The sequence below is a fragment of the Carassius carassius genome, chromosome 3, assembly GCF_963082965.1.
Source record: "Carassius carassius chromosome 3, fCarCar2.1, whole genome shotgun sequence".
In the NCBI taxonomy this organism is placed as follows: domain Eukaryota; kingdom Metazoa; phylum Chordata; class Actinopteri; order Cypriniformes; family Cyprinidae; genus Carassius; species Carassius carassius.
This window is the reverse complement of record NC_081757.1, coordinates 9951869-9972913: the sequence shown is the minus strand read 5'-3', so window position 1 is coordinate 9972913 and position 21045 is coordinate 9951869. Positions and strand designations below refer to the sequence as shown.

General features: G+C 36.8%; 2 protein-coding genes across 2 annotated transcripts in view; both read left to right on the top strand.

Moving 5' to 3' along the window:
• txn (thioredoxin) overlaps nt 1-13840 on the top strand; it is a 90050-nt gene extending 76210 nt beyond the window's left edge. The window contains exon 6 of the mRNA XM_059528198.1: nt 13831-13840. The gene's annotated coding sequence lies outside the window, so the exon portion shown is untranslated. The remainder of the gene's footprint in view (nt 1-13830) is intronic.
• slc7a8a (solute carrier family 7 member 8a) lies at nt 1680-19106 on the top strand. The gene is made up of 11 exons (XM_059528187.1): nt 1680-2750; nt 7950-8154; nt 10909-11060; nt 14702-14827; nt 15841-15994; nt 16296-16419; nt 16742-16845; nt 17165-17261; nt 17379-17528; nt 17788-17965; nt 18217-19106. The coding sequence occupies exons 1-11, from the start codon at nt 2606-2608 to the stop codon at nt 18372-18374; spliced, it is 1593 nt and encodes a 530-aa protein (XP_059384170.1). The 5' UTR covers nt 1680-2605; the 3' UTR covers nt 18375-19106.
• The last annotated feature ends 1939 nt before the right edge of the window (nt 19107-21045 follow it).

The window sequence follows — 21045 nt, the reverse complement described above, 5'->3', positions numbered from 1 at the left end:
GGTACACTACACCCACCTCAACTTAATAAAACTTAAGTTCAGTTGATCCCACAGGTGTCGCCAATAGCAAAGTGTTTCTGAATTGTGAATATATGTTTAAATACATAAAATCACAACTCTTTGTACAAGTAATTTCAACTTAATTTATAATAAACTGACCTAAAAAGCCAAATTCAATCTCATATAACTTAATTAAATTAAGTAATAATAAAAATTATTAAAAACAATGTGGATTTACTTTTAAATTGTAGCATACATTGGCATGCAAAAGTTTGGGAACCCATTGCAGAATCTGTGAAAATGGGAATAATTTTAACAAAATAAGAGAGATTATATAAAATGCATGTTATTTTTTATTTATATAATATATTATTTACATATAGTCCACAAGACAAATTGCTGAAATTATTAAAATAGCCCCCTTCAAAAGTGTGTGAACCCTTGGTTCTTAATACTGTGTGTGGTTACCTGGATGATCTACGACTGTTTTTTTATTTTACTTTATTTATTTTTTTTAAGGGTTGTTCATGAGTCGCTTGTTTTGTTCTGAACAGTTAAACTGAGCTCTGTTCTTCAGAAAAATCTTCCATGTCCTGCAGATTCTTCAGTTTTTCCAGCAGAGACTGTATGAATTTGAGATCCATGTTTTCACATTGAGGACAAATGAGGGACTCAAACACAACTATTAAAAAGTTTCAAACATTCACTGATGCTTCTTAGGGGTGAAAACTTTAGAACAGGATGAAGATGTGCGAATTTTTCTTATTTTATTGAAATATCTTTTTTTTTATTTAGTACTGTCTTCCGGAAGCAACAGAAGAAAATCGTAAAATCATACAGTCACTGTGTTTACATAGCAACACTATGAATGCAAATGTAATGATTTCACTCAGCCTACAGGTTTTAATGAAAGCAAAGATGTCTGAAATGTACATCTAATTTATTACATTACTAAATAATAACCCAATTAATTACAATAAGTAATACATGTAAAAAAAAAAAAAAAAATTTTTATTATTTTAAATATTTATAATAATACATTCTTAAACAATAATACACTAGCCATTTGGGGCCTGGTGTCTAATTTGAGCTTTCATTTAAAAATAAATACTACAACTTCTACTCCATTTACATATTTAAAAAAATGTAAAACATTGATGTGTCCACAGATCCCTCGTTAATAAATAGGCAGAACAACATACCGAGTCATAATATATATATATATATATATATATATATATATATATATATATATATATATATATATATTTTTTTTTTTTTTTTTTTTTTTTTCTAAATGTAAATGTAAATATACATACACCTCAAATGTCTCTGGGGAAAAAGTGATCTTTGAAAGTATATTAATATATTAAAGTATATATGTTTTGTACCTATTTGTTAATGAGGGATCTGTGAACACATCAAGTTTTACACACACACACACACACACATATATATATATATATATATATATATATATATATATATATATATATATAGACATATAGACATATAGACACATACACCCGAACTGCAACGGAAAGCTTACACGCCGTTGCTATGGTTACCTCCTGTCATGGTTACTACGTGAGTGGCAGGTGCGTTTAATCATGTTAATACGTGTAAGTTACATTCATACTAGAAGAGCATTTGTAAAGCATTTTAAAGTCCCTCAGGCTTCCTTGTGATACAGTATTTTTGTGTAATATTTATCCCAGGCTTCGGAAGCAAACACACTGAGATGTTTAGAAAGAAGCGACAGAAGAATGAAACCGTATGTTGTTCGGTTGAGGTAGGTCACATTCTTTACCGCGCTGTTCAACAGCTTGCCAGGGCTTATGAGGGAGGTGTGTGTGTAGCCCACAAAAACAAGATCAGTGAAGCGGGGGGAAGGGGAGGAGGTGCGACTGTACTTACGGAGGCAGGTTAGGAGGAGCCTGACAGAAGGAGTAAATACTACAGACGGTGGAGGCTCTTGGGCCACTGGTGCTCTGGAGATCACCGGAGACGCGAGCTGTTTTCAGCGCAGACACTCAACTAACGTTAGTCCATGCCACAACGATGCACGCTTTGTCTTTGAACGCATTGAACGAGGAAGCACCAGCTATTTGATAGGTAACGTACAGGAAGAGGGAGACATTTATGAACAGGGTTTTCTCCTGCGTCGCGTTTTGGTTTAAACGGCATATTAAAACCTGGATAACCTTCACAGACTGCAACAAACTGACTTTTTTTTTAAAGTTGCGACTGGAATATTATTGAAGTTTTTTGTTATACGCTCGAAATTAGTGCTGTGTTTGGATTTTTAACGCAAGGAAAGGAAATTAACATTCAGTTGCATCGACAGTATCTTGCCTTATTTTAATTGTATTGTATAGCCATTAACGGCTGTCGCACATCTTTTATTTTTTATTTATTGACACGTGCTTCAGAGCAGCCTCACGTTGTTAAGAAAGGAGAGATAAAGCGCACATATCATATTTTGTGCGAGATAGTATACGGGCTGTATATGTGTACATTAGAGTCTCTATCTGAGATCTGACCAGCAGTACGCGGCTCTAGCATCACCGCTCAATATCAAGGACTGAATATCTCAATTAGCAACATGACGGATGGACCGAGACAAAGAGGCAGCGCAGCCCCGAGCACGAGCGAGGATGCAGCCGCAGACACGGCCAATGCCGCAGGACAGTCATCGGTGGCGCTGAAGAAGGAGATTGGTCTCGTCAGTGCTTGTGGCATTATTGTCGGTGAGTGTTCTGTTGTTCCTTTAAATATATTTTTCATAGGGGTTTTTAACGGATGTAGCATGCGCTTGATTGGATAATGCTGAATGAAACTGAAATCTTCCAGTCTGCTTCTTTCTACCCCCAAAACACACCCTACTCATAATGTTTTCCTAAAATCAGTGGAAAATGATAGCTTATTGACAAGGGTGTTGAAGAACCTAACCCTGATTGTAAGACTAAAACAGATATTTCCTGAAAAGTTAAATCTCAATTTTGATTGGTTGATTGGAATGCTGTTACAGTTTAACATGTTGTACTTGGTGAATCACGCTCGCCATATTATATATATATATATATATAGGCTAATGTTGTTGTTACTCTATAAAAATCATCATGGACATTATGTTTTGCATGTGTTGCAGTTTAATTATTTTTTATAAATCGTTGTGATGATCAGTAAAATAATCAGTATTAATCATACAAAAACTATAGATCATTCTCTTGTAGTGAAATATTTACAATGTAATGAAAACAAACATGTACATATAATAGAAGAATATTATTTACTCAAGCAACAATGAAATCTGTCAGCAGATTTGGGAACTGAAATTTTTTCAGTATCACTACTGGGGGATATTGTGGCCTAGTGGTTAGAGAGTTTGACTCCTAACCCTAAGGTTGTGAGTTCGAATCTTGGGCCGGCAATACCATGACTGAGGTGCCCTTGAGCAAGGAACCGAACCCCCAACTGCTCCCCAGGTGCCGCAGCATAAATGGCTGACCACTGCTCCAGGTGTGTGTTCACAGCGTGTGTGTTCACTGCTGTGTGTGCACATTGGATGGGATAAATGCAGAGCACGAATTCAGAGTATGGCTGTATGTCATGTCACATACTGACTACCTTTGCAAAATAGGCGTGTGCTTTTTTCAGAATAGAACAGTATGGTTTAAAATACATATGAAACAAGAAATTTACATTTGTACCAGCCAAACTTTTGCCAAATTAGTGTTCTTTTATTAAAAACAAACAAATAAATAAAGCCAGTCAAGTCGGTCAGTGGCAGAGAAACCACAAAGTGAGTTGGAAGTGAAAACAGGAAATGTGACTGAACTTTTGTTAAATTGTTGGTTATTGTCGAGTATGTTGCAGAGCAATTCTCATTTATTTCTTTAGGCATGCAGCATTAAGCTATAATAATATATCTGATTTTATGATAGGAGTTAATGAAAAGTAAAACCAACCCAAAATAATCCCTACTCACTTTTTAACTAAAGCTATATATGATAATCCTCTTCAGCAATCTTGATCAGGTCACACATTCACATGCTCTCAGTCGCCCCACGTGAACATTATTATCAGGTGATTGCCACTTCGGATCCATCAAAGCTTTCATCAAGACTTTGTTCTTTGTGTGCTTCATTAAATTTATCAGAATGCTTTATAACTGCTGCCATTCTAATCCTTATCAACCCCTTCAATGCGATATTGAACCCTCATTTACCTGGAAATAAAGCATGGACCCGAAAGTGAAATTTCTTTGGGTTTTGTTTAGCCCCAATTTTGGATGTTGATTTTCCTGGATTATTAGAATGGAAACGAGTGCCAGTAACATAATTTTAGAAGAGGAAAGGTTGACAAATCTTCTGTAGGTAAATGAAAGAGTAAGAGATTGTGAAATGCTACAGATATCAAAGTGCAATCTGTCCTCAAGTGTTACAAAGAGATGCTTTTCGGATTCAGAACATCATACATCAAGCTGTATGTGTGTCAGACTAGATCAACTCAATTAATCCTCTAGTAAGATGATTAACATAAAATCAATATGAAAATAATTGTTATATATAATCAGCATTGAATATAATTGGATTGTGTGCTCTTCAACCAATAAAACTAAAAGGTCTTTCTCATTTGCAATTTGATGTAGAACCAAAAACCAGTGTTGATATGGGGTTTGTGGTGATCATACAAATCATTACAGATCACAGTTGAACCTATTCTATTTAATGAAAAGAGACCATGTTTTGTTCAAATGGCTTGCTTCGTTTAACCCAGTCTCTGATTTTTATATGTGAATTTGTAAAAGGGAAACATCTGGCTAGCAAGGCTACAGACCCACAGAAACAGTTGGATCAATAGAGGCACGAAAGAAAATCAATAGGACAGTTGAGAGGGATTCACTTCAGCAATCATGAGAGCAAGAGTCATAAATAAAAGTACCAAAGTACCAGGATTGTACATCACTGCACAATATATGAGCCATGACTCTGTACAGTGATTGACATGCAAATATGATAAGCTGATAGCAAGTCAGTTTCACTGTGGCCACTTTGGCGCCACCATGTGCAGCTATAATGCATGTAGGCAATCAATGACCTAAATCCTGAACAAAGCTGCAGTCTTGTTAGCAAAATTTCACAGGCAAAAACCTTATTGTCCATTGTTAAAAGTGTAGTGATATATGAAGCTTTCTGGTCATGCCAATTCACATGACCAACTTAAACCATTGCGAAACCCATGTGGGGAAATCTTTTGCCCTCAAGTGAAATTCCTGATGTGTGGATTTGTTAAAATTACTGGATTTTGTCTGTGAAAATTGGCCAAAAACCGCAGATGTGACTACACCGTAACAATGCTATCATAAATGTAGCTTTTTAAAATCTAAAACCATAATACAAAACTGGGGCAAAACTGTTTTTTAAGCTGGTGCAGCTAAATTGCATGCATGTTCTACAGTAAAATGCCAAATGACACCTTTGTATAAAAGGCCTTTACACTGAAAGATGTGACTTCTATGTAGTGTTTGACAAGGCTTAGCACAGTACGATTAGATCAATGTGAGTGGATTGACAAACTAGAATGTTAAATCAGGAATTGCTGCTGTGTTGCCGGTGATGTTTGTGCGGTGAGCACTCACTAGGGAAGCAAAAGGATGCAGTATGAACAGGAAATCCATCCACATTTTTTTCCGCTTTAGTCAGCAAGACTTCTCAATCTACAAGTGTGCACAATAATCTATCAGCCCCTTTAAGGAACACATCTTAAAACGTGTTGATGTCCACATTTCACAGCTTCCATATAGTCAAATAATACTCTAGCTGGCTGAAACCAGATCAATCCCTACATGCTTTGGCAATAGTAAAAGATACCTCTGATTGTATAAAGTTGTGTAACTTGTACTTTGAGGTCATGGGACATGCTGAAGTTTGTGATAATCATATCTTGACAGTTTTTTCACAACAGAGGTTAAAGGAGAGAACTGAAAAGGGAGAACAACCAAAGACAGAAGCTGAATGATCCGGTCTAGTCATAAAGGTTTATGGATATTCTTTTAGATGAGATTATTCTGTGAATAAGTCATGACAGCAGTGGTTACAGAAAAGAAGTCATCTGATTAATTGTTTACAGTGGCTATGTTTAGCAGACACTTGTATCCAAAGTGATTTACAGAACATAATTGCTGTGACATCCCCACAGGAAAACCTAAACTGGTTCCCTTACTTTAGGGCAAAGAGCTTTCCAGCTCACGCATATCTGAATTTCCACATGAAGCAGTTTGTGTAAAAAGCCCAGATATGTGGTAGGGAAGATTAAAGTATATACCACAGTTATAGTCCATGTGCAAAGGAAGTAGTCACTCCACAAACTGACTCGCATATTAAATCGGCAGGTTTTTCTTAAGAAATCTTTTTACCTTTTTCCAGTTTGCCTGAGTCACATGGGAGTTTACCTCTGACATGGTTTAAGAGCACTTCACATGGATTTGGTGGAAATGCACCTTTTTAGTAAAGTGTGACTAGTTTTGTGTGTGTACCTTTTATTGCAATAGATTTGTTGTTTTAAATTAGATCTGGTTTCGTTGTAGTAATGGTGGTTTACATTTGCAACTTATGGAATTAATGCAATGAATGCACAATGCATTATCTCATAAAGTACAGTGACCTCAAAAAGTAGTTGTATGCTTAAAAGTGTATGAACATCTTTGTATTGTATAACAAAATATCTAACCACCTGGAATTTATTTTATATGACAAACACTCTTTTCAAGTATTTCAGTTCGAGATGATTGAACAAGAATAGATATATTTCCCATAATTAAGACTAAATATATTGTCGCAATTTTTGGTTTGTCTGCGTATGTATGGAAATATGAGTGTAACTAATTCACACTTTGTTTGATATCTTTTGTATCTAATGAAATTAAATTTAGGCATTTTTAAGGTGAAATAAGTGTCTAAATATGTTTGGGGCCAATATATGTATCACAAACAGAAATGGATCACACATTGGTGGTGTACTACTGCACTAAGTGCACACGTTTTTATAAAGCTAGACAAATACACACTCCCCATGTATATTCTGTGTGTACTTGCTCCATTAGTCACACTGAATACTAACTCAGCAAATTACAGTCTGCTCTCTGTGAATTGTTCTCACCACCTGCTTTCTCTCTCTTGATTCTCCCTCCTCCTTGCTTCTCTCATTTACTCTGCATCACTGACATTTTCATTTCCTTTTGATTTATACACTGTCCTGCTTTTCTTCAGTTTTTTTTAATATCACCTATTTTCTCTTTGTTTCTCTTTTGCTGATCTCTATATTTCCTGAAGTGTGTCACACTGTCATCTCATCAAGCCTTGCTATGTATTTTAGGGTGCATAAAAGTAGGGAAGTAATTGTATATTTATCAGCCAAAATTGGGAAACTTTATGTGTCTGTCTATTTTGAGATTCAGATCATCATCTAACACTAATTTAAAAAGATAAGAGATAGATTAGGACAAAAATGTAACCATTTAAGCACTATCTCTTGAAGAATGGTTCATCTTTAAGAGCACGCTGGAGTGAATTTCTGTGTGCACATAATTATAGTTTTGTGTAGTACTGCGTTATAATTTACTTTTTTCAGCAAAGTAGTGTAGATTTATAATATGGACCATAACATAAAAATAATTATTGACTTTAAAATGTATATCTAACGCATTTCTACAAATCTGAAATTTAAATCTTTAAATCCTTACTCAAAATAAAGTATATTTTATTCAAATGGATTTTAAATTTGGAGCACTTAAGTAGATTCAACCAGACATCCATTTGGCATAGGTCTGTTACACATAATCAGTGCTTTGTTGGAGTTCATGGTGAGAAATGAAAGCTTATATAGTGAGATGGCAGGTCCAGTTCTTTCTGTGTTCTCAACATCTTTGTTTTTCTCCTTTACAGGTAATATTATTGGCTCTGGAATCTTTGTCAGCCCAAAGGGAGTACTGGAAAATGCGAGTTCAGTGGGCCTGGCCCTCATCGTATGGATCGTCACAGGCGTTATAACAGCGATCGGCGCACTCTGCTACGCTGAGCTGGGTGTTACTATCCCCAAATCTGGAGGCGACTACTCTTATGTCAAGGACATCTTCGGAGGGCTGGCAGGGTGAGGTTTTTAGCCACACACTGGTTTTAATATCAGTTCCAGAGGCTACTTCTAAACAGTCAGAGTCTGAAGTCTATATTATTTCTAAAAGCTGTATCCACTTTTAATTTTTAAGTAGGTGACTTATTATTAGTAATGGAAACCTTAGTGTGTAGGGTCTTGACAGTAAGTCAAAATAAGTCAGAAATTCAACTTCAAGAAAGTCATGACGGACAAAATATTTGTAGTTACTGTGGACTTTTTCCAATTTTGTGGAAATTGTAATGTAATGTGCAATAAATATTATCAATTTCATGTAAAATCATAAAAAGCAGATAGCTAAAAACATTCAGAATGAATAGCTGCTTCTGTCCCCTCAAATGCCTGTAATCTCCTTTCACTGAGTAAGCACCATTATCTGTCATTATATTGTAATTAACTTGTTATCAGCATTAGCATTGCGGCTGTCTGGTGAAGTAGTTGTATCTGCCATTAGAAATGTATTAAAGGTACAGGTTGTAGGACCTGCCACTAGAGAGCGCACTACCTAAACAATAACAATCGCGTGGTTTGATGACGCTAAGAAGGAGCGTGGAATGATGGGATTTGTTGTCTTCTACCCAACCGCTGAAGGCCATCAATCAGACGGAAAGATAAATCATGGATATAACAGAAGAGGTAAAGTTTTATAAATGTTGTGTTTTATGTCATAATTTTATTATATTGAATTAGACCCGAGTAATGGAAGGTTTACAACTAAATACATAACAAACGTGAGTTCAACGATTTGCGGGAGTAGATTAACGTTACATACAAAGTCAATGCAAAGACGCAATCAGACTATGGATCAGACGTGTCCTCGCGCGGGTCTAGAGACGTGATGCCCCGCGTTTGGCATGTATGCCCCATAATACTAATCTGTTGATCACTATAATAGCATACGTTTTCTGTAAAGATATGAATCAAAACAACTCACCTGTCGAGTAAAACACAAGCGAGATTGGCATCTATTTCTAGTTGAAGTTTGTCGCGAAGCTCTACCCATCTAGAAAAGGCAAAACACCGATATTGATCCTCACTCTTTCTCTCCTCTTGTCCCAAACTCTTATCGGGTCATTCGGATGGCCCGTACGCTTACGTTTACGGGAGCTGTCCTTGTCGACAGAACCAGCGGCAGACTGTAAACAGTAATTACGTTCCATAAATAAGTGACACAATCCACCATAAAACTTGCAAGAAGAAGTAAATAAGGAACTGCTTGAAGCAAGCTAGTGGTTTGCTGGACACTATATACTACTTCCGCATTTTTCACGACACTGTTGTCATGTAGTTTCTACATCAGTAAAGGCGGTAACAAAGGGTAACTCACGTCATTGACAGGCGACTGCACTGCCCCGTGTCACTGTTTAGAATGGGAATTTTCCAGGGGGGCAGGCTTTCATATTTTATTGAAGCAGCCCTGGGCGCCGCCATTGGCAAGCGGACCCCCACCTGCTGTTAATATTCCATTGACTCCCATTCATTTTGGATAACTTTACATCAGAGGCGTTTAAAGACTCCATTTGTCCATTAATTATTTGTAAAGAAACACAAAAATGTATAAAAGGCTCCATTACCTTGTATCTTACGTTATGGTCCCGTAGAAGCAGTTTTTGTAAAAACAGGCTAACGATTGCATCATAACCAGCGACTCTCTGTTGCACAGTAGAGAAATAACCGTATGGAGAAGCTCGCAGGCAATCTTTTACTGTCTATGAGGCTATCGGGGGGACGTGGAGGCATAAAGTCAAGGGAGATAATTAATCAGAATACTTACCAAAATTTGCTCCTGTTCACGCTCGCCTTCTCTGCAAGATTCGGTGGGTGATTCAGATTTCTCTTGGCCCAGCGATTAGAAGACTTACAATTGTCAGACAGGTTGCTCACGTGACTTCTACGTCATCAAGCTCAGTTTGAGTCTGCGCAGTACGCCCGACCCCCAGGAAGTGCGTGCTTCTAATCGACTTCATTTTTCTCTGTTGAATAGAATGGGGTCGCTGTGTCCATTTCTTTTACTCTCTATGGAATTTTCTCATAATTTACAAGTAGTTGAAAACATTAGAGATATTGTTAGTAATCAGCTGCACAAAATATATAACACTAGCCTAGTGGTTTTTGGATATTTTACTGCAAATATCTTACAAATTGTACCTTTAATCCACTAATAGGCAGTAACAGGGCCGGATTGGGACTCATTTTCAGCCCTGGAGTTTCATGCCTTAGACCGGCCCACTTTAGTTCACAACTGAATATATTAAAATAATGTAATTAAAACCTCAGAATATAATTCCCTATAGCCTTGTAATTCATTGTATTTTAAAAAACATCATTTCAAATTCAGTGCAAAAAGAATAGCCTAAGTTTTGCTTCACAGTGAAGATTTGTTAGAACAGTAAATAACAGGATAGTGTAAGAATCTCTTTTCTTTAAGATTTAGTATTCATAAATATCCAAACATTAGCAAGGTGCAAGGTGACTGCTCTAATGAATGATACTGCCAGTGGACAGCCATTAGCTGGTGACTCAGTCGTGACTCGATTTCACTCAGCAACAACAAATGATGGTGAAAAAGAGAGTCTATACTAAGAATAAAGGTATTGCTATATGCAAATAGCACAATGCCTATCACTAGCTAAAAAGAATCATGTTATTACTATTATGTGCTTTTTTAGATCAAACAAAGTTATGTAGTTTTTTATGGAAGTTTTATAACATCAGTGTTGTTTTGTGCTACAGGTTTCTGCGGTTGTGGATTGCTGTGTTGGTGATCTACCCCACTAACCAGGCGGTTATTGCTCTTACCTTCTCCAACTACGTCCTGCAGCCTCTGTTCCCCACCTGCTTCCCCCCAGAGAACGGTCTGCGTCTGCTTGCTGCCATCTGCTTGTGTGAGTACCAGAAGGAGAAACAAAAGGTCTCATTGTCCTAGTATTTAGGAATGTTAGGGATTTTGACATGCACATCAAAATGACTATTGATATTGCTATAAGGCCTCCATTTAGAATTTAAAGCCTACTGTACCTAGTAAGAATTGTCAATTCCTCGTCACCTGTCCTGGTAATGCATATAATAAAATACTGTTAAGATACCATTAACACAAGAATTAGTATATAATAAAAAAATCACATTTTAAAGAGTATATGGCTTTGATGTAAAAATATTTTAAGGTTATCTGAATGTTTTGAAAACTCAAAAGATGACAAATTCAGCATAAATCCTGCATTTTGAATACATTGTTTGATGTTGTTTACCTCCCAGATGCAACAACAACTTACACAATCACTATTTCCACATCTGCCCTTGATTCACTTGTTCACATTTGTATATTTTAGACATTTTTCTCTGATAGCGCATACACACGTTGCTGCCGGGAATGGGAACTTCATTACATCCTCTTATGTTTGACCATAAGGTCAAATCAAGCTCAGGTGAAAAAACATTCAAAGCCAGGGCAAGAGAAACGGAGTTTGGGGACTGACAGAAAGAGCGAGATGAATTGATGTGTGAATGAAGAAGGCAGAGGGGTCTTATCTTCGGAGAGTGGACAGAAAAACTGTGGGAAAATGTGCTGAGGATAGAGAGGGATGAGAGTGAAAGAGAGAAGGATGTGTGAAGACGAATGGAATGATGATTTTCAAGGCGTCAAGAAGCCTTGAGCGTGGGCTTTCTGCAAACTTCACGCTTGAGCTACAAATACTGCATGCTATATGTAGACAGACAAACAACAGAGACCCTATTAAGAGAGAGAGAGAGAGGTCAAGAGAAGATATTAGGTGATATTTCACCTTTCTTCAATAAGTTTACATTTTAAGAACAGCTGTTTAGATCGTTAAGTTATTAATTTAATAACATTTCATAACCTTTGTCCTTTTATGAATCTGAGTCAGAATTATCTATTTAACTTTTGGCTTGTAAACCAGTAGAAGCTCTTTGTCCAGTTTGTAGGGTAACAGAGCTAATCCAGCATTCATTGTGTAGGCTATTAATGTAGGGGGACTGTATCGAGATCAAAATGTTCTGATCGGAAGTTTTTTTTTTTTTTTTACTGACCAGATGTGTTCAAGCTGTTCTGATTTTTTTTTCAGAACAGCTGAAAGTTTAGCCTTTGTTTTTTTTAGAGAACGACAGGAAGTATATGAAAGGGCAAAAGTGGACACTATGGCACAGTTTTACAGTATGTCCCTACTCTTGTACCCTACTGCTTTATACCGTTTTACCTCCTTAATGCCTTTTGTTCTAGAACAGTACAGCAATTCTGAGAAAAGTTTGTCTTTAAGTGTGCGCACAGCTCTCTTTCAGAACCAGCCTAATTAGGCAGAATTTTAAGGGAACATAGGCACATTCTTTAGACAAACACTGTTGAAAAAGGTAGTCAGAAAAACTGCAATGTAAGACATCTTCTTTTGGCCAAAAACTGGAAACATTGCATTTATGTTTTACAGAGAAGACAATCCAAAAAGGCAATAGTTGTGTCTCAAATGAAATGGCACACTATGCCCTTAGCCTTTGCTACAAAAGTAAAGCTGTAGGTCGATTAGATCATAAAGGTTTTTTCATCATAAAGGCACATTTCCTTTTTGAAATTTTCAGCATAAACACCCTATTTATACTACAAAATGGCATAAGTTTGCAAAATAGAACACCACTATTCTGACAAGCTCAGTGAAAAAGCTCTAAGTGTTAAGTGAGAGAAATGTTAATATTATTCTTACTGTATAATAGTAAGTCATTAAATTTTGTAATGTACTAAAAAGTTCAGTCTACTTAAAAACTCACAATTTTACCCAAATATGTATGTGCACTGTGGTTTATCATAGATGGTTAACTTAGCGACATGCTAACGGTATTGAAATCAATTGTGAGAAAAACAAAAAATTGCCAGTGGCATGCCGTTTGTGTTCCAGATCAATCCATTTAAGACTGCAAGACAGTCCAATTGGTTTTAAAACAGAGCACATTGCGTTTAACAGGCTGTTGAATGAGAAACTTTATTTAGCACATGTTTGTACTTGCATCAAATCCAGGATATCAAGACGATAACTTGTTAGTAGAGAAATTCTGGCCTTTGTGTGTGTGTGTGTGACCTCCACTGTAAGCAGCTTATTGCAGTAAGATTACTGTGGTCATAGGAATGTTTCTGCATGCTTGCGTTAGCACTGTATACTATGTAGTGCAGACTTTACTACCTCAATTCTGTAAAGAAACAGTCTGTAACTTTCTTAGTCCTGTCTCTGCTTATTTTTCTTTTCCAAAAGAGTTTCACAAACACCACCTTCTAAGACATCCAATTTAGTCCATTTCCCAGAATGCATTTCCCTTATCTCAAGACATGACTGGGCTCAGTCAAAGGCACATCATTGCTCTGTACAGCGAGGCAGTGTTGCTTTTACACAGAGATAAGACATAAGGATTACACCTCCTTGCCCAAAGTTTTGTAGTGTTTGGTTTGACTTTTTTCCTTCACATTAAATTAGGCAGGGTGTTGCTTTGCACTGTTAAGCTGTTTGTGTCCCATTATACAAATAGTAATTATCAAGGATTTTGTGCAAAAAATACACCACTCCACCTTACTTGCAATTGACTTGCATTGTAATGTCAGCGACTGTCGTGACTAGACGCTGTTCCAGGTGTAAACAGTTTGACACTGAATGAGAGCCTATAATTCTCACTGTTTGGCCACACTTTACACAGTCTCAATTCACGCCCAGTTACACTAGTTTTGTACATAATTGCTTTATTGATAGGTTAATCAAATATACATAGAAATAATGGTCTGTTTAACTACCTATTTTGGTGGGAGATTTGAATTACTGCTTGTGTACAAGTATATTAATAGCATGTAAATTCAAAAGGACAAAGCTCAACTCTAATGTACAAATTATGAGGCAGCCTTTTTGCATGTCTTGCAAGTTCTCAAAAGTGCAAGACTCAAAGTTTACTTGCATGCTCAGGTTTCTTGCGTCCCTCTGGCTTTATGACCAAATATGTCTGTCACATGCCATCAGAAGACTATGCATGTGACCGTGAACGTTATTTATTAGTTAACTTTTTCATCAGAAGTTTAAATAAGTAAAAATGTTTATGAATGCATAAGAAAACATATTTTACACGTTGTAACTAGTAACTTTTTGTCCTGATTTTTAATCACCTATTAATTTTTAAAAAGCACAAAAATTGCACGTAATTTCTTTAAAATCATAAGGTAATTTTTTTTTATAAAAACATCTGCCAAATCAATAAATGTAAAGGTAAAATATCATATTATCATTAGTTTGTCCTGTCTGTCTGTCTCAGATGTTGCAGTGCATTCAAATGTTTATACATATATTGAAAAATTATCCTGGAGGTCTATTCCGAGCTTATCATTTGTGTGTCTGATTAATTCCTCATAGCTGAAAACATTATTTTATAAGCCTTTGGCATACTAGACTGCTCAAACTGCAGGGGCTATTAATCTCACCAAAGGCTCATAATGTGTGTGTGTGTGTGTGTGTATCCAGCCTTGTAACCCCATGTCTTTGTGTTTCAGTGCTCCTGACTTGGGTGAATTGCGCTAGTGTGCGCTGGGCAACACGAGTACAGGATGTCTTCACTGCAGGGAAACTTCTGGCCCTCATTCTTATCATCATCATGGGCATAGTACAAATCTGCAAGGGTAGGCACCATATGTCTCATTATGTGTGTGTGCTTGCTATATATTACTGCCCATTCATGAAGGTCTGTGCTAAATGTCAGAGTGTACGCATATGTGTGTGTGTTTGCACGTGTGCACATGTGTACGTGCTGAGCTTGTTCTTGTGTGTATGTTTGTAGAAGTGTGCATGTGTGACTCCCTTTCCTCTTGGGCACATTGCTTCATCTCTAGTAGCTCTGTAAAATCTCCAGAAAACTAAAAGCACAGCACTTCCCCTCTCTGTCTCGTTGTCTCAGCAGAAGTCACTGGGTTTAAACCATCTAATACAAAATAACACTGATAATGCAGCCTTTACAACTGATGCGTCAGAGAGGATTTAATAATGATCACACTGCTGACGGTCTGTTAGCTCAGACGCTGACCTGATATTATTAGAGTGACAGATGTGATTCCACGCCAGATCTCTAAAAAAAACCTGGATTTGGCTTAGTTGGCACTGGCTTCTCTTTAATGTGGGGTCTTCATGGTCACATATATTCTCTCAGAGAGGGTTCAGAGAATACATGTGACCCAAAGATATGACCCTAGAAATGTGGTATTAATGCTATGGCTTAGGGAACAAAAAGGAAAATCCAGCCCAAACCAGTTGTAAGTTTTGGAACATGGCAGCTGGTTTCTAACTGGTTCAGGCTGCTTTAGGTAGATTACTACTAGGATGGTAGGCCACATTGATCACATGCACCTTTGCTGGTACCTAGTTTTTTAATAGTCCAAGATGGTCTCCCAGTTTAGCAAGGTTAGTACAAGCTTGATCCAGCTGATTTTAGCTTGATTTACATAAACTTACTAAAATCACAATGATATTTTTGTCCAGAGAACTTGACCTTCATTTGTTGTTTTTGTGATTAATCTGTTTCAGGTGAAAGCTTTTGCTAAAAATAGCTGCGATTAAACTAGCTAATAAACAAAGCATTTTATAATGATTATGCCTTTTAAATATTTCATTTCTATTGTTCTCTTTCTTCTTTCTCCAGGCGAGTATTACTGGTTAGAGCCGGCCAATGCTTTTGAGCCGTTTCAAGAATATGATGTTGGTCTGATCGCTCTAGCATTTCTACAGGGGTCCTTTGCCTACGGTGGCTGGAATTTCCTCAATTATGTCACAGAGGAGCTCGTCGACCCCTATGTGTAAGCCAATTCTCATCCAAAGAGCTTACAGTAATTTAACACTGTGTTCTCAATATTTAATTAGCGTTAACAAGATACAAGTTTGTAATATCCAGCAGATAACCACATAATGGATCAAGAGTTGGAATGGTGTGTAGTATATTAAACTGCACAAGTAGAAAAGTAGGATCACTGCATAATTTTACACAGTGCTCTGAAGTGGCAGCTGGAATCTGCCTGTAGTTTAACTAATGCCTGTAGCTGAAATAATGCAGTGTAATTCTTCTGACTAAACACTTTTGTTTTTTATTTTTCCTTACAGGAACCTTCCCCGTGCTATTTTTATCTCCATTCCCCTTGTGACCTTTGTGTACGTTTTTGCTAACATTGCTTACGTCACTGCCATGAGCCCTCAGGAACTACTGGCTTCTAATGCTGTAGCTGTGGTGAGTGACCTGTGTCCATTCTTCCAACTCAGACACTACCAGATTGCAAACTTAATAACTGATTTGCTTTATGCAGATTTTGACATATCTACCAAAGTATCAATATTTAAAGTTCTTTGATTGATACTTGGAATGAGCTTTTGATGCCATCCCGTATACCATTCAAACAGATAAATCAGACTCAAGAATCTTTTGCATTCAGTTCTGATGACTTTCTTAATGTAACAGCACAGATATAATGGACATGTTAATGCATGTATTCGAGCAACGTCCTCTTTTCCTCTGCTTGTCTCTCCTTCACCGTTCTGTTGATCTCTCCCAGACGTTTGGTGAGAAGCTGTTGGGAGTGATGTCATGGATCATGCCCATCTCTGTGGCCTTGTCCACATTTGGGGGGGTCAACGGCTCCCTCTTCACCTCCTCTCGGTCAGTCCCTCCATCCATCCATCCATTCATTAATCCATACATACATCATTCATAAACAAGCCTTAATTATCTATATCTATCTATCTATCTATCTATCTATCTATCTGTCTATCTGTCTGTCTGTCTGTCTGTCTGTCTATCTATCTATCTGTCTATCTGTCTGTCTGTCTGTCTGTCTGTCTGCCTGTCTGTGTCTGCCTGTCTGTCTGTCTGTCTATCTATCTCGTTTCTGTCTCTCTGTGTCTTCACACACTTGCTTCTAATGACTATACTAGCATCCTAAATAACAGTATTCTTGGGTCCTCCTCACATTGTTCAGGTTGTTCTTTGCGGGTGCACGTGAAGGTCATCTACCTAGCTTACTGGCTATGATTCATGTGAAGCGCTGCACCCCAATTCCAGCCCTTCTCTTCACCGTGAGTATTATATATACCCCCTTCTCCCTCTTCTTTATACCTCACTCTCACTTTTCTTGAGCATGAATGGTTTTCATGATGTTGCGACATCAAACACCCTCTCTTGCTCTCTTGCAGTGCATCTCAACACTTCTGATGCTGTGCACCAGTGACATGTACACACTCATCAACTATGTGGGTTTCATCAACTACCTCTTCTACGGTGTGACTGTTGCGGGGCAGATCGTGCTGCGCTTTAAACAACCAGATATGCACCGGCCAATTAAAGTAAGTCCTAAAAATGACTAAAAGCCAGTGTAAACAAAAACAATACATATTAGCAAGTTTTCGCTCATTGATTTCAATAGTTGTTTACTTTTTGCAGATGACTTACCATCTGTTATCAATCCGTTATTCTGTTCAGGAGATGTATTTATATTGCTATAACCTTCGCATCATGTTAAGATTGTCCAGTTCCAAGTATATATATGTCCCATTTAAGAGAATTCTTCCTTCTGACTGCTAACGTTACCTCTGCTACTCACAGATCAGTCTGGTGTGGCCTGTCATCTATCTGCTGTTCTGGGCCTTCCTGTTGATTTTCTCTCTGTACTCGGAGCCTGTGGTGTGTGGCATTGGCTTGGCCATCATGCTTACTGGAATCCCTGTCTATTTCTTGGGCGTGTACTGGGACAACAAACCACAGTGTTTCAATACATTTGTTGGTAAGTTGAACACAGTTCAAAGATGTGTTAAGTTGAATGATAACATCACTATATTACATCTGATGAGAAACCATGTACCTGACACTCTAGTAATTTATACTTTTATGCAGCAAGGATGCATTAAACTGTTAAAATTTATAATGATATAAAAGAGTTGTATTTCATTTTCTATTTCTATTTCTATTGATCAAAAAATCCTGAAAAGTTGTATAGTACTTAAACTGAATTCCTTTTTTTGTGTGTGTTTTTAGACAAGATGACATACCTGGGTCAAAAGTTTTGTGTAGTGGTCTACCCAATGGAGGAGGAGAAGAAAAACGAGGAGTCTGAAGAAGAGATTGAACTGAAGGAACAGTCGGTTCCACTGTCAGCCCAGGATGAGCAGACATCGAAATCAGCTGACTGCTGAGCAGACATATGGAAACATACTTATTCACTCACATACGGGCAGCCAGATTTATTCAGATAGACACTGGAAATGATTTTTCACATACCTCTGTATTTTGCCTTTTCATAAAGAGGGGGTTGCACTGGAGTGCAGTGGCTAAGCTCAGGAGACGAATGAACAGAGACTAGCTGCTCCACATGTCATGTGGTTCTGCTGTAGTGGTCTTATACAATGTTCTCCGTTCTCTCCAGTTTGCTAGTCTCTTAGCAACTGCTTTCTACTCCATTGGCTGTGCAACAGAATTACAACATTAAAATGTGGGATGACGTAAATCTCTAGAATGTATTACTTATAAACAGTGGTTTGGAAGGGTCTGCATTTTTTTAAAAAGACCTTTCTGAAACATTTTTTTTTTCTATGAGAATAAAATTCCGTTTAATTTATGCTAAAAATGCCAAAACACATCATGGCTTCGCCTGAAATGGTGGCAGGGTTCATTTTATTTATTTATTTATTATTTAGTACATTCTAATGTTCTAATTCTTAACCCCTCTTTATTTTTCCTTTTTATTAGTTATCTCCCAACACTCCCAGGAATAAATGTTTTTTATAACCCAAAGCTGTATTTTAATTTGACATTTTCTCATTTCAAGTGTATTTCATCACACCAAAACACTCAGAAGCATTTCTTTTTATATATTTTGATATTTTTGATTGTCCTGTTCTAATCATATTCCTTTGTCATTATGATTTTCTTTTTTTTTTTTTTACATTTTATTCTTTTACCACATTATCTCTCTTTGTTGAAGGAAAGCTCTGGGATCTTTTTTAATCATCATATTTTTAAGGCATATATATAAGAACCAATTGTGGTGGTTCAGAGTAGATTTCTACCAGGTTACTCTGGTACTGATACAATTTAAGCTCTTTTATTTGCCTTAAAACTTTTACATTAACGTTATAAAGTTATTATCACTGTTGAAGAGTATTTTTCTTTCTGATGTTTTTGAAGGTAAAAAGTGTTCAGTGAAAACTTAAAGAGGCCATTGTGAAATGAAGTGTTGCAATGGTATCTTCATTCTGTGTGGACTTTACACAGAATATGGCTCCTGACGCCATCGGCTTTAGAGCCACGGTCATAACCCACAAGTTTGCTTTCATGCAGCTTAATTATTTCACAAGTATATACACAAATATATATTCAAAAGTGCAGAGCGTTTGGTTATACATGGTAAAAAAAAAGAAAAGAAAAACAGTAGTGATGCATAGATAGTGTCTGTGATGTAGCTGAAAGCCTGTGAGAATGTAATAGTTTTGGTCCTGTCATTTAATATGTGAATATTCGAAAACTTGAAATCAGTTATGTCAGAAGAGCTTGTTAAATCAGTCTTATAATGCACAATATTTTATAACTGTGACGGTAAATGTTAATGTAGGTGCAATACAAGGGACTAGAAACAATCGATCAAGCTAACAAAGTCTGGATGATTAAATGAATATACTAATAATTGAACTACACACTTTAATGGAGAGTCTTAAAGATAATTAATTTTCTAATAAAATTACTTAAAATATATTAATCTGTGTAAGTAAATAATATATGCTCAGTTCAAGAATACATGATTAAAGTGTTCAGTATGTATTTCACTTGTCCATACAAGCGTGTAAGGCTTTTTAGTGCTCACAGGGTTTTTTTTATTGTGCCTCTGTATTGATGTCACACCTTTACCCACATGTGAAAACTATGGAAAAGTGCAAATTATTTTTTATTATTATTTTTGCAGATCTGTAGTGTGTAGGTGCTGTATAAAAAGCAATATATATCAGTGTAATTCATTGCACATTCATTTTGCATGAGCTTTATCCCCCATATTCCTTAATATCAAATCTATAACCTTCATACTTAACAAAAGAATCACTGCCTTTTGGTCCCTCTGTCCTAGTCAGGTAGCGAAGAGGTCTATAATCATCCATTATTCAACCGACTGCGTAAACTTTAATCATTGTATGTATCATCAAAGGTGCAGAGCATCTTTGGTTGACGTAAAGCTGCTCCTGAGCTTTGCCTCAGTATCCAGCACTGCCTACTGTGTGCTAAACACAAACACTATGTTTATTTTATATGGAAGCTGCGACTCTTGATTGTGCTGCAATATTTGGCTTTCCTTTCCACGCACACACTATCATACAGGTGATACCAAAAGCCATGTAAAATGAATTCTGTCATATTTTTGATTGTCACATTTGTAACAAATGATTGATGTTAATATTTGGAATGTCATCACAAATAAAAAATTACTACTTACACATTACACAACGGGGGGTGAACTGTTTGTACCAGAGTCTTCTTGTTTACTATATGTTTTGTATTTGTTTGACCAGTATATATTAAAATACAAATAAATCTATACGCTGAACAAGGGAAGGCTCGTTTATTCAGTCTGATAGGAAAATCTGTGCTACACTGCCACCTACTGCAAGTTAGGAGAATTGCAGATTGGGGTCATATTCAATATTTTCACAGCTGTCACATCTGTTTAATAATGTAAAGGTTTTTCAACTCACTTATTTATTTACCACATGGGTTGCACGTTACGGTTTCTCTCAGTCGCTTTGGCTCATTTTGAAACAATCTTATTTTCTAACTATATGTGTAATTGTTTTATGGGACATCACAACTATAATGCATGTC

Coding starts and splice junctions, on each gene's coding strand:
- slc7a8a (XM_059528187.1), top strand. CDS start 2,606: ATGACGGATGGACCGAGACAAAGAGGCAGCGCAGCCCCGAGCACGAGC. Junction 17,262..17,378: donor TTCCAGCCCTTCTCTTCACC/GTGAGTATTATA, acceptor GCTCTCTTGCAG/TGCATCTCAACACTTCTGAT. Junction 17,529..17,787: donor ATATGCACCGGCCAATTAAA/GTAAGTCCTAAA, acceptor TGCTACTCACAG/ATCAGTCTGGTGTGGCCTGT.